The 14582-nt window shown below is 44.6% G+C and overlaps 1 protein-coding gene and 1 pseudogene across 3 annotated transcripts in view; both read left to right on the top strand.

The window, feature by feature from the left end:
- Positions 1–14582, top strand: part of LOC123378363 (UDP-glucuronosyltransferase 1-6-like) — a 113954-nt gene that overhangs the window by 64638 nt on the left and 34734 nt on the right. The window contains exon 1 of one of the 3 annotated variants that reach the window (XM_045032033.1): positions 5530–6396. The exons of the other annotated variants lie outside the window; for them this stretch is intronic. Within the exon in view, the coding sequence (XP_044887968.1) occupies positions 5533–6396 (864 nt within the window). The 5' untranslated portion in view covers positions 5530–5532. Of the gene's footprint in view, positions 1–5529; positions 6397–14582 lie in introns of those variants that run through there. 3 annotated transcript variants of the gene reach the window in all.
- Positions 9625–11346, top strand: LOC123378691 (annotated as a pseudogene).

The raw sequence follows: 14582 nt of genomic DNA, 5'->3' as shown, positions 1-14582 counted from the left end.
ATGTGCTGGGGTATCACACTAGCCATACATCCAACATGGTATCTACCTAGTGAACCTATGTGCTGAATTTGTTAGTCTGCACTGAAGAACAGTTCCTTTTTAAAGACGTAGATAAAGTTTGAACAAATGGCTCCGTCTGAAGTGATTTAAACAAAGCTCTGCTTTGCGTGCTTGTAAAGATAGCACTTTGCGTTTGAGAGTCTCAGGCCAACTGTGGCCTTTCAAATGCAATAGAAAAGCTGAAAAGATAATCTGCCTTTGGTAGCCTGTTTATTCTTATCATTCTATAAAGTGTTGACATGAGTGGGCTGGGTTGTCACCCCTGGGGTGTAGTCTGGGAGCTGTGGGCACTGCTGGGCCCCTCTAACCATTCAGTTGGGTTGGCCCTGCTCACACTGCTTGGGGACACAGCCAGCCTAACCCAGGCCCTGTTATCACCCAGCACGACAGCAGGTGGCACCACATACCCAAACTGAGCTACCTGAGAGAGCGGCTTCACCCAAGCTACTCAAATACATGCATCAGACAGCAGCCAATTTCCCAGCTTTCCAGGTACACACCCTCTCTCGAGTACAAACCAAAAATTGTACCGTCTTGCGCTGCTCAGGGAACTGTACCGCATAAGCTCATAAAATTTGCCCCTTCCCTCAATGTGGAGAGGAATATGCCACAGCCTTTGCCCCTGAGTTATGATTCCTACACACTTCACTCCAATTCACTGGTTTAGATAAAACAAAAACAAATTTATTAACTACAAAAGATTTTAAGGGATTATAAGGGATAGCAAACAGATCAAAGCAGATTACCTAGCAAATAAACACAAACGCAAACTCAGCTTAATATACTAAAGAGATTGGTTATGAATTAGCAGATTCTCACCCTAAAAGATGATACAGGCAGGCTGCAGATTCTTAAGAGGCAAGCTGCACTTGCCTTACAGATTGGAATCCCCAGGAGTTTCATTTACAGGCTAGAAATCCCTTTAGTCTGGGTCCAGCACTTCCCCCAGTTCAGTCTTTGTTCCTCAGGTGTTTCCAGAAGACTCCTTCTGTGGGGAGCAAAGTACACCACATGATGCCACTTCACGCCTTATATAGTTTTTGCATATGGCGGGAATTCTTTGTTTCAAAGATTGATTCCCAGACCAGTCTGGAAAATACTGACATCCCAAGATGGAGTCCAGCATCATGTGGACTGATCACATGGCCTTGTAGAGTCATAGCAGCCATTACTCGGAGGCTGTCTGTAGTGTTCTGAGGAAGGCTCCCCAGGTGGGAGATAAGCTTCTTCTAAGGCCTATTGCTTTTTCCTAATGGCCCAGTGCTCTGAATAGGCCCTTCCCACCCAGCTATCTATATTGAAAGCATCTTGTCTAGTGGGCATTACCCAGGTGTAACTACATTTGAAATACAGATACACAGGCAATATTCATAACTTCAGATACAAAAATGATACATGCATACAAATAGGATAATCATATTCAGAAAAGCATAACTTTCCCAATGCCACCTCACATGACTTATCTTGCATAAAATGCATCATGATTATGCTATAACAATATCAGAATAATATCACTATGAAGAATATGGGGTGCAGTGTCACAATGACTACTTCGTACCTTAGCCTTTTGCGGAGATGAAGGAAGAAGGGGACACGCATCAGGACCCTAGTTGTGCCCTGGGTGATCACTACTTCCCACCACCCAACACAGATGTAATGAGATTGAGTAGTGCCTGTATAAGAGAAATTAAAACTACTAATTATTCCTCAAAAAGGGTTTTTAATAACTTCTGGCTATAAAGGCAACACAGCCGAAATAAGAAAAGAAAGATTAAAGACCTGCCCTGAATAAGGATTAATATAAATGGAATATTATACTGAAAGCAAGCACAAGTACATGTAAAGTTATTCATTAGCTACTTACTACTATTCTTAACACTATAGTATCAATACAACTTGAAATCAATTCAGTTCAAGCAACCAGACTTCTTTACTCCATAATCTTACACTGCATTCATCCGAAAATATGTTACTCTTCAGTCAGCTGTTTTCCGCACTGGCCAGGTACAGACAGTCGAGAAGTGCACGTCCCTTCGGTTCAGGGGGTGTGAGTCAGGTTTCCCTTATGACTGAAACACACACCTTTAGTCCTGTGCCTTCATATTTTTTATCTCATCTGTCGGCCGTGTTTTAAAACAGACCAATCAATCAGGGTGGGCCAAATTTTTAGTGTGGTTAGTGTGGTTGCTTTGATATTATAAGTTATGCGGGGGGCGCATAACTTATCTCCATGTAGCCAATTATCTCAAAGGAGGTCAATGTGTGTCAATCTCAATACATCTGAGTTAGCCTAAAGTGTTATCTGGTTGCAGCGCATCCTGATCTCAAGTTTCAGTTTAATTCTGCAAGGCTTGCTTTCTGAAGCTTCCGGAAGTTTGAGGCCTAACATTGACAATACCTTTGTTCATTTTAATCACATCCCCTCGAGGCCGAAACTTCCAGATTAGCAAAAACAACATTTATCTGAGTATATCCCTTTATAACAGGGGGCAAATAGCGAATGCAGGCAAACATTAAAGCCTCAGCAATAACTATGGTAAAACAGACTAACAATCCCAGAGGAATGTGTGGGCCTGGGAATGTTAGGTCCGGGACCTTGACTGAGGAATGTAGTATTTATGACTGAGCCTTAGAGACACTCCCAAATAATTAATATATATGAATAATATGGATATGGCATAGATATTTGTAGTGTATATGGGCATATATGTATAGTATGTATGTGTACATATAACAGCACTTTATATCCAAGCATAACAATTCTTTTCCAATCTGTTGTTGGAGTTTGGCCCTTGTGGTACTGCAGCTAGCAACCCACTTTTCTTAGGGCAATTACAGTAACCATTCATATCGTTATTAGTAGTAGGCTGAGTGTTTTGAAATACTGGGATAGGGATTGTGATAATGTGTCCCACAGTGCTATGTATATGAGAAGTAAAACAAATATTTGGAATAGTGACACTACCACTGAGGCCTTTATATATAAATATATTGTACTTAGTTACTATACAGTACTGTCCATTCATGTTATAGATTACCCTTACTGCTGGTTGTCACCCTCTGGTAAGCTTCACTGTGCAGGAAACAGGAACTGCTAGCTTCTCTGTTTCATAGATTGCATTGCCCCATGATACACCAGTAGTTGAAGTAGATTCAGCTGTTTTTATGGATGTTGTTTTTCAGAAAACCTACTGCATGGACAGTAACCAATTTCTCAAATATTGTTGTGTCAGGATTAGTATTGGTACCCAGACATTGAGCAAGATTGTTTTGAATAGCATGTGCCTTAGTTAGGCACCCAAATTATGACTGGTACTAACCCAAATTATGACTGGTACTGACCCAAATTATGACTGGTACTAACAGGGAATTTGTTTACCCAATTTGTAGTTACTGTGTAACTTAATTTCTTTACTAATTTGTTTTTTCCTTGCCTTCATGTTGTTTGCTGCCATTCATTTGTTGATTTTTACCTGTGTGTTGGTTAAACAGTTTAGCAAGGTTATGCACATTGTAAATGTTGTACAGCAATAATACAGTAGTACAGCAATAATACAGTTGTTTTTACAGAGTAACCAAGTTGAAATTAAATGACAGTTTATCCTGGTCCAGCTAGTGGTTTTTAGCTGATTGTTAACTTAATTGTCCATTTATGGTGGATAGAGGTGTATTTGACCAGTCTCTTATTTATAAAGCACTTCTTTTTTTTTTCTCTTGATGCTTGGAGGTTTCTTCCCTGTATACTGAAATCATCTGGTATTTTTGTGGTGTGATATCTTCTAGTGTCTTTAGTGTGTGGGATGCAACTTAAACAGCTAGTTAGTTAACATAATAAACGGTTTCTGTTTTTTTGTTTTTGTTTTTTACGTTTCCCTTGTTTTTAGTAACACAAATTTAATACACAGATTAATTTAGTGTGTTTACAGTGTAATAGGGACCAAGTCTTTTATAACACAAGCTATACTTTTCGCAATTATTGTATAGACATTCATTTTCATTTGAGGTGCATTACTAATATTTTATACTACATGTAATGCTTAACGGCTAAAATAAATGCTCAAAATCTTCCATGAGAAGGTGTATCACTTTACCTTGCTGAACACTTTGTTTCAGCAAAAGAGTCGGTAACATAATTTTAATAAGCTTTTTAGAGTTAATTTGCTTGTGATACCAACTTCACTCTTGTTAACTGTTTAGAAGCACAAACTTTAACAACCACTGCTTCCCATTAACATAACATAACAAAAGAAAAGCTTATAAAAGTAAACCAACTATCAAATTAAACCAAAATAAATTTTAAATACAGGTCCATGCAAATATTCTGAGGATATTAAACTTTCATGATGCTTTGTTATGTTTGGGATCCAAAGGTGGAAACCTATTGAAAACGTGGAAACCTGTTGAAAGTATTTGGTTAGCTTTATGCATAAATTGTTATTTTTAAACATTTTTGTTATCACATTCTTATAACTATATTCAAAAGTGCAAACAAGTTTATAAAAAGCCACACAAGAAATTGACATTTTGTTAATATTATCTTTACCTTAATGTTGAGGTTTCCCCGTACATTTTTAATTTGAATAACAAATAAAAAAAATTTAAAAACAAAACAAAACTGTGATTGATAAAAGAGAATTATTTTGTTTGCATTATTTGTTGAGGCAGAAAAATATGTACATATATTTGTAACTGAAACTTTTTGAACTTTGCACAAAAAATTGGTGCTAATAATACTATGATTATACCCCAACCATGATCTTAAAAATAGTGTGGTACCACATTTACATATACTTTTAAAAGGGTATAAAATTGACTTTTGTTGCAACAAAATAAAAATACTGTACAAGTCAAATGCAATTGTGTTGTGTGTTCAGCCTTGTGGCTATATTAGTATTTGCCCTGGCCAACAGACAATCAGAAAAGAAGTTTAGTAACACAATATAGGATGCTGATGACCTACACAATTCCTGTTACAAAATGGGCAATTCTTTATGAAGGACACAAGAACTTAGCAATCCAAAATCTCCAGTGTTCGAAAACAGCAATTGTTGCGAACACGGGTCATAAGGGGTTGGGGTTTTTTTGCATCATACTGGCACAAACCCAGATCACTACTTTTGCTGATCTACTCTATGAATGATTGACAACCACAAAGACACCTCTGGGTGATGAAATGTGCTGACTCTCACTGGCTGGCACAAGGGGTCCGAAGTGGCCTATGCAATTCAGTGTAGAGAAATGGACATTAAGTTAATGAGTAAATCAAAGACATTCTTCTTGAATGAAAATGGTGCCTGCAAATCCAAAGGTAGAATTTGTTCATTAGAAGTGGAAACTCTACAGTTTAAAAATAAATGAGACAGTAAGTTCAAAAAGGTTGCAAGCAGTGCTAAAGTCTGGGTGGTGTTAGTTCAGCTATAAAAAGTGGTTTCTAACATCTGCAGAGTCAAAGCATCTGCTTCCAGCTTTCAGATGGCTCCAGTCATTGGCAGACTTTACCAGTTTGCTGCAGGGCTTTTTCTTTTCCTAGTGTCTTTGGGGTTTGTGGAAGGTGGGCGGCTGCTGGTGATCCCTCAGGATGGAAGTCACTGGCTCAGCATGCGTGCAGTGGTGGAGAAGCTCAGTGAGAAAGGGCATGAAATAGTAGTGCTTACTCCAGAAGTTAATTTGCTCTTGAAAGAATCAGAGCATTACACAAGGAAAACGTATGCTGTGCCTTACACCCAGGAAGAGCTAGACCGTCGTTTTCATTTGTTTGCTAACCAGCCCTTTGATGAGGTCTCCTTCCCTACTATGATCATAGAAGTATACAGCAGCACCATGTTTGTACTGGACTTATTCTTCTACAACTGTGCCAGCCTCCTGCAGAACAGAGAAATCATACGATACTTGGACGAGAGTAAATTTGATGTGCTCTTCACAGACCCCGCCTTGCCATGTGGGGTGATCCTGGCAGAGTATCTATCCATTCCTTCCGTGTACTTCTTTCGTGGATTTCCCTGCAGTTTAGAGCATGCAGTGACTAAATGTCCAGACCCTGTTTCTTATGTCCCAAGATGCTATACCAGCTACACAGACCACATGACATTTACCCAGCGAGTGCTGAACCTATTTGTTAGCTCTTTAGAGACACCACTGTTTAAGGATTTGTATACCAAATACCAAGACATTGCTTCAAAGTTTCTCCAGAGAGATGTGCACTTACCAACACTTTACAGAAATGGCTCCATATGGCTCCTGAGATACGATTTCGTGTTTGAGTATCCCAAACCAGTGATGCCCAACATGGTCTTCATCGGAGGTATAAACTGTGAGGAGGGGAAAAACCTACCTCAGGTACGTGACTGGGTTTCACAGATAAGAAAACATATATGCTCAGGAAGAAAGCATAGACAAGATAAGGCACCAGCATTAATTTTTCCTCATAGTGTACAGCGGGGAGGGCAAACTACGGCCCGCGGGCCAGATCCGGCCCCTTAGGGCTTTGGATCTGGCCCGCTGGATTGCCACCCCCGTGGCACCGCAGGCCCCGCGCCACTCCCAGAAGTGGCCGGCACCGCATCTCTGCACCCCTTCGGGGAGAGGGGGCAGAGGGCTCCGTGCTCTGCTCTTGCCTGTGGGTACCTCCCCCGAAACTCCCATTGGCTGCAGTTCCCTATTCCCTGCCCCCCGCCATGACGTAATTTACACCGACCTAAGAGCTTCTCCTCCAGACATGGCTACCGACTCTCACTAAGGTGGATTATTGCACAGACAGGAGAACTCGCTCCCATCAGCATAGAGCATCTTCACCAGACATGCTACAGCCAATACTGGGTTTACAATGGTGCCAGAGGCACCCTGGCACCAGGCCCATGCTCAACAGGGGCCTGTCAGCCGGCCGGGTGCTGCACTTCGCTTGTGCTGCCAGCCGAGGGGCCACCACAGGGTGGCTCCTCTCCTCTCCAGCCCCTCCCCTGTGCTCTTCTCAGCTGTCTGGCCAGCCCAGGCATCCCCGCCTCGCTCCGGCCCGGCTCCTCTGCCCACTCGCTCCTCCGCCAGCTGGGCTGGGGGCTCTCGGGGGTCACGTCCCACAGGGGTCTGCCTGCCCTGCTCCCCAGCGTGGCTCCAGCTCCGGATGGTCTTGCTCTGCCCACCACCTCCCGGGGCTGAGTTGCCGGGGACCAGTGCAGGGGCTGGCATTGGGGGTGGGGGGGCTTGTCTGGGCACCAGGCAAGGGGATTCTGAGGGAGGCCGGCCTGGGCAGGCCCCTCCCACTCTGATCCCCGACCGGTCCCAGCTATGAGGCTGGCTCAGCCCAGGCAAGGCAAATAGCCCTCGCCCAGTGGGCTGGTGAGTCTGGCTGGGGGGCAGGCAGGGTAGGGGGAGTGGGTCTCTGGGGGAGGCACTGGGCAGTGGGGGTCTATGTAGGGTACTCCTGGGCCCCAGGGGGAATAAAAACAGCCCAGGTCCCCCTCCTGCAGCGTTCTTTGCTTTCCTGCAGAAAGGGAAGGAGGAACGGGGGGCGGGGGGTGATTGGGAATGTTCATAGCATAATTTGGGGCCATTGCCCCCCAAAGAGAGGTGAGGGGTGAGGCCCATATGGGGTGCAAGGTCACATGCCACTGCCCCCCCACTCCCCTTCTGTGAGCACAGAGCTGCGCAGCCCAGCTGAAAAAAGAAGATGCTGCTCAGCTCCCTGGACTTTGCAGCTGGACACCACCTTCTGGGTCCTAGTGCTGGTTGGGCTCCCTTCTGTGTGCTGGGAGCCAGCCTTCATTTTGTACAACAGTGAGTGCCTGTGGTGGGGCAGGGCAGGGCAGGGCAGGGGGAAAGAAAGGAAGTGGGGTGGGGAGGAGATGGCGTGGTGGGGAAGGGGCATGGGGTGGGGAGGAGAAGGGGATGGGGAAGCAGGGAAAGGGGGAAAGAGGCAGCGGGGAAGGAAGGGGATGGGATGGGGAGGAGATGGAGTGGTGGGGAAGGGGCATGGGGTGGGGAGGAGAAGGGGACAGGGTAAGCGGAGGTCCAGCATGCGGATCCCCTTGGCAGTAGCCTGGGCTCCCCTGTTAAGCAGGCCCATCAAACACTCACCCTAACAAGCCCCACCTCCCCTGCATCTGTACCACCCTGATGAGCCCCCCCCAGACACCCTCCCCACTGAGCCCCAACCACCAACACCAAGACCCCCACCCCAAAGAACCCCACCTCCCCTGGACCCAGACACCCCCCCACACACACACACACTCCCCTCTGAGCTCCATCCACTTTCACTTGGTCCCCACTGCAGACTCCCATTGCCCCTGCACCTGGAACCTCCCTGTACATCCAGATCCCCCACTGAGCTGCCTGCACCCAGACTGCCCCCCACAGAACCCTCTTACCCCCATCTGGATCCCCCCCACACACACTAAGTCCCTCTGGACTTGGATCCTGCTGCCAGGCTGAGCCTCCCTGGCCACATCGGATGTGCCTGGCACAAAAGGGACAGGGCCCCAGGGTGTTTCTGTGGCAGGCCTGGCCCTTGTGCTGTGTCAGGGTCAGGTTCAGCCTCACTGCCAAGTCCCTGTCCCAGGGGGCTGAGGGAGGCTGCAGGATATTCTCCCACCTCCATGCAGCCAGTGGCCTGTGCTCCCCACTGCCAGGGTGGAGCCTCCACATTTATTTATTGTTAAAAAAAATAATTGCAGAATTTTAAAATATTATGTGCAGAATTCCCTCAGGAACACGGGGCGCTGTACAGCTGTGAGGGTGGCACTGTGAAGGGGGTGCTGGACAGTAGGGGCTCTGTGAGTGGGGGAGCTGGGCAGGGGGCATGGTGTGCAGGGGGCTGTGCAGTTGTGGTGGGAGGTCAGCAGGAGGGGTCTCTAGGCAGGGGGTGCCGGGCATAGGGATCTGTGGGGGAAGTCTCTGGGGGAGGGGGCGCTGGGCAGGGGGTGTGTGTGGAAGGGGCACGCTGGCAGCGCAGGGCTGGGCGGGCCAGTGTGTGTCTAGCAGTTGTAGGTTTGTAAACAGTGTCCTTGTGCTGGGCTGAGTGGGGCCATTCCCGCTGCGCTGTACCTCATTGCCCCCAACCAGCCCCTCACTCTGCAGGCCGCCCCCCCTTCACATGCCCTATTTCCCCAATTGGGGCCCACAAATATGTTTGGCGTCGGGCCCACAAAAAGTTAACCTGGCCGAGGCTACAGCAGGATTCTGGTGTAGACTAGCCCTAAAACAGTGACTGTAAGAGTCTCCTGCAACATAGCAACATGTTCAGATGAAACAGTTTTCTCTTGTATCTGTTAAAGTTAGACTCAGGACTCACAGTTTGTCAGACCACTCTGTTTTATTAGCACAGCACTCTGCTAATAACACCCAGATAATGTGAGCACCATGCAAGACACAAACTATCTTATTTATACAGATAAAAGGGTGAGAACTTAACAAGATAACAAAGGAAGCAGAATCTGATAAGTTTACCTGGGCTAGACATGCATATCTTATTTCCTTACTAACTATTACCCATCTTCTGTTAATGTTTCGCCATTAGCACCATTGTTTATGCCTAATGTTTCTTTTCCTGGCACCTGTATTTCAACATTTCTTATTTCTGCTTAAAGGTACATACAACATTTCTTTAATCCTTTCTATTTTTACAATATAATTAATTCTACTTTCACATATCCCAGGGATAGGTGTCATTGTAAAGGAATAATAGGCTATAATGGTTAAAGTATTACTTGTTCTTGGAGCTTGTTCAATAGCAAAGATTTCCCTGGAGGTATCTTGTAGGAGCAAGCACACCCATTGTCAATTTGCCATTCTAATGTCAGGCTTTTACAATCCCTAATCCCCTCCCCAATTTCATAGCATGCAGCCCTCTAACAATAAACATTTGACAAGCTGACAAGGTCCAAGGTACATGGGTGGAATTATGAAGTATTGCCAGAGGGTGTGTTTATTGGTATAAAACTTAGCCATACATGTCTGTGCATGCACAGTGCAGTGAGCTTTCACTGGAGAAATGTCTCCTGGGGTTCATCGTTGGCACTCACTTACCACAGTGCTGCTTCTTTTCATGTCCTCGTTGAGTTTTGCTGCTGGTGGGAAGCTGCTTGTGATGCCTATGGATGGAAGTCACTGGCTCAGCATGAGAGCAGTGCTCAATGAACTAAGGCAGAGAGGACATGAAATAATTGTTGTTGCACCAGAAATAAATCTGTTCATGGGAGCATCAGAGTCGTACATGATGAAAACGTATCCTGTGCCTTTCACAAAGGAAGAGCTGGATGGACATTTTCTCACATTTGCTGAAACCAGTTTTAAGGAACAACCTTTTCCATTAAGGATTATTACAATATTTGAAAATGTTAAGCGCACCTCTGCTCTGCTCTTTGCCACATGTACACACTTACTGTACAACAGAGAGCTGATGGGATACATTGAAGGGAGTAACTTTGATGCTTGTCTTTACAGATCCCATGTTGCCCTGTGGGCAGATCATAGCTTTGCATCTTTCTATCCCTTCTATTCTCTTCTTACGGGGAATCCCATGTGGCGTCGACGCTGAGGCTGCTCAATGTCCAAACCCACCTTCTTATGTCCCAAGAATGCTTTCATCTAACACAGACCGTATGACATTTACCCAGCGTGTGAAGAAACCTAATAATCAGCTCATCAGAGTCCCTTCTCTGTGATATTGCTTATTCACAATTTGAAAGTCTGGCCTCTGAGTTTCTGCAAAGACCGATGACCATGAAGGAACTTTTAAGTCATGGATCCATTTGGCTGAAGAGACTTGATTTTGTGTTTGAGTATCCCATGCCTGTGATGCCCAATATGATCTTTATTGGCGGGATCCAATTGTGGACAGAAGAAGCCATTGTCTCAGGTTAGTGATTTGTTTGGCAGGACAAGAGAAATGCTGTTGGCAATCACTTTATTATGTGCTCTGTACCATATATAACTGTATATCTAATGTAGACTAGGCTGAAAAAGTCATGTTGTTTCATGTAATTTTAAAGGATAAGGGGCCATAGTTAGATTATGTCTGCTCCCTCTTCCATCTGCTTTCTCCTGGACTGCCCATTTAGCTTTGCAAAACATAAGAATTTTGGTTCGTGAAGAGTTCACACACACAGTGTCTTCAATTTCAGCATGTCTGGGCTCATGCACCCCACTTCCAAAGCAAATGCAACAGAAACTGCCAAGTATCACTTGGTTTGGGGTTGCCAGCATCATCCGTGATCCCTCCTCCTTACATCTAGCATCCAACTGGCCCCATGTCCCACTGTTACCTTTTGCTCCTTTTGACAGTGTGGGTGGTAGCCTTCCACTCTCCCCACTTTTCTCTTGCTACCTTTGGGGGTTTTGAAATGCTAGACTAGCAAGGTTGGCTCATCCCACAACTGCTAATACAGCCTCATACACCATGTGGATAGGCTCTTTGAAAGTACCAAAGATAAAAGGGAAAAAAAACGTTATTTATTTAGTCTTTATGCACTACTTAGAGTCATGGTGAGATGAGCATTGTGGCTAAAAATCTCTGCTATGGGGACTTACACTGAAGTAAATTTAATGGCTCTGCACTTCTAGCGTCACAGAATCAGCAGAAAGAACAGGAGTCCTGTGTGGCACCTTATATTTGAGCATAAGCTTTCGTGGGCTACAGCTCAATTCATCGGATGCATGTAGTGGAAAATACAGTACGAAGATATCGATATTGATATATATATAGAGAACATGAAACAATGGGTGTTGCCATACACACTCTAATGAAAGTGATCAGTTAAGCTGAGCTATTACCAGCAGGAGAGGGGAAAAAAAACAAAAAACAAAAAAACCTTTTTGTAGTGGTAATCAAAATGGCCCATTGCCAGCAGGTGACAAGAAGGTGTGAGGACCAAGGGGGGCGGGGGGCCAATAAACATGGGGAAATAGTTTTACTTTGTGTAATGACCCATCCACTCCCAGTCTTTATTTAAGCCTAATTTAATGGTGACCACTTTGCAAATTAATTCCAATTCAGCAGTTTCTCGTTTGAAGTTTTTTTTGTTATAATATTGCGACTTTTAGGTCTGTAATCGAGTGACCAGGGCCTGGTTTTTGAATGAGTAATCACAGACACCAAGACGCTCAAACCAATACCCCAGCAACAAGCTCGGATGAGGTAGCCCTAGGAAAGGTCACCTAATAGCTTTGGTTACAAATCCAACTACAGCTAAGATTATTCCAGCAACTTTTCTGCCAAATTAAAAGCAGTTGGAAGCAGGACCCCAGATCAGTGTGGCTTTTTGATACCCCTCTCCTGGCGTTGTTGAGCATGTAACGAATCTTGTTGTGAGCAGATTGCAAACAACAAATGGATTTGCTTCATCACCTCTAGCAGGTAGTTTTTTAGACTTCAGGGGCAGAGTCTATACCAGGGGTCGGCAGCCTTTCAGAAGTGCTGTGCCGAGTCTTCATTTAGTCACTCTAAGTTAAGGTTTCGCGTGCCAGTCATACATTTTAACATTTTTAGAAGGTCTCTTTCTATAAGTCTATAATTATATAACTAAACTATTGTTGTATGTAAAGCAAATAAGGTTTTTAAAATGTTTAAGAAGCTTCATTTAAAATTAAATTAAAATGCAGAGCCCCCGGACCTGGGTAGTGAGAGTGCCACTGAAAATCAGCTTGTGTGCCGCCTTCGGCACGTGTGCCATAGGTTGCCTACCCCTGGTCTATACTTTCCCTAGTGCCTGGGCGCTCCAGCTGGGGTTATGCTTCTTGAAATACATTCCCTCCCAGAACGTCACCAGACCGCAATAATAGGTGTAAATCACAGAGTCCAACAATTTTGTTATAGCATTTGTACCAACAATTATAGCTTACATGGGAACCGTTCCCTTTATATTTAGAGCTACCTGCCCATTTGTTTATCAGGTTTTGCTCAAAATTCTCGGAAACTTCAATAGTGTAAAAACCCCACATTTTATCACAACTTTTCCCCTCGTCTCCCTGCAAATGGCACACTGTTTTCAACATACAACAAAGATTATTTCAATAACTGTAAAACCAGTAGACAGTAGAGCAGCATTGTCAACAGCATTATTACTCTAGAATGACTTCATACCAAAAAAATGGAGAGGAAAACCTCTTCTACACTTTAACAAGGCAAGCCACAACTGTATTTTATTATTGTCAACCCTCTGCTAAGTGGTATCAGGATGTTTGAGGTCTTGCATGTTGATTTCTCATTGGATGAGAAAATTAGTGCTGTTGAGATCCAGGTATTTTCTTAGAGTAATGGGTTTATCTCGATAGTATTATTCACCAGGCCCTGGAAACCAAAGTTTGTCATAAACTCGTCCAGCAGACAAATCCCTCTTTTAGTAGATACTCCACCAAAAACACTAATGCCTGGTTCCCAGGGTAAAGTAGTAACTCATCTTAACCTCAAAAACAAGCCTCTACTTAGAGACATTAGAGACAGAGTGGCAAAGTTTCTTGCTGTTTTGCAACAGCTTCTACCAAAAATGAAACTGCATAACAAAAACTAGCAATAATACACAAATTCTTCAAAGAGATGGCTATCTGCTCATTTCATTAACAAAAAGAACCTTCTAAGACTAATGTGCAACAGCAGCATGTGGTGACCAGAGACTGAATTAATGCAAAGGCAAACTAAGGCATGTGCCTGGAGCCCAATTTCGTAGGGGGTGGGAGGAATTGTTTTTTTGATTTTTTGGTTTTTGTCTTTTGTACACGAGAAGACAGGCAGACAGGCCAAATGTCAGTGGTGTTGCCAACCCCCCACCATTGCACAGCCACTCAGGCAAGTGAGTGTAGTGTTACCTTTCAATCTGCATGCAAATCCACAACCAGTGGGCAAAGATTAGTTCTCACACATAACTGCATCCTCACTTTGCCATTCCCAGCAGAGGCCCCCCCAAGAAAGAGAAAGGGCATCGGTGGGGTAAAGAAACCCCCACTTCCTCCTCTAACAGCAGAAAATGACTTGGCTGAGACATCGGAATTTACTGCGAGTGAGCGTTGAATGGAGAGGTGCACATCAGCGATAGTGTATATTTTTCCGCCTTCTTTTCATTATGCTGTTTGTTGTTATTCATATTAGAAAGTAGGGTCCAAACAAGGAGGCTGTAATGTTTGCCTATGGCCCTAGTAGATGTGTATTAATATCTGGGTCCTGCTGGATGACTCTCAACTTCACTGCGAACATGTTTGAGTGGGAACAATTGTGGCCTATTTAATCACCAAGCTTCAGGTACTGTACACATTGTAAAAGCTATCTTTGAAAATAATGGCCAAATCCTGGTCCACCTTGAACTCAATAGGAGAATTTCCACTAAGGCTTTGGCTAACACTTGTACTTCAAAAGGTGCTGCCGCGGCATCGCTTGTGAAGCGCTAAGATGTAGTCAAAGTGCCAGCGCTGGGAGAGAGCTCTCCCAGCACTGTCCGAACTCCACCTCCCTGTGTTGAAATAAACCGACACGCGCTGTGGATCCGCGCTCCCAGCGCTGGGGCTTAGACCACACTGGCGCTTTGCAGCGCCGCAATTTG

Source organism: Mauremys mutica, chromosome 10 (assembly GCF_020497125.1).
Source record: "Mauremys mutica isolate MM-2020 ecotype Southern chromosome 10, ASM2049712v1, whole genome shotgun sequence".
In the NCBI taxonomy this organism is placed as follows: domain Eukaryota; kingdom Metazoa; phylum Chordata; order Testudines; family Geoemydidae; genus Mauremys; species Mauremys mutica.
Note: the sequence above shows the minus strand (reverse complement) of the source record. Positions and strands in the feature narration are given on the sequence as shown.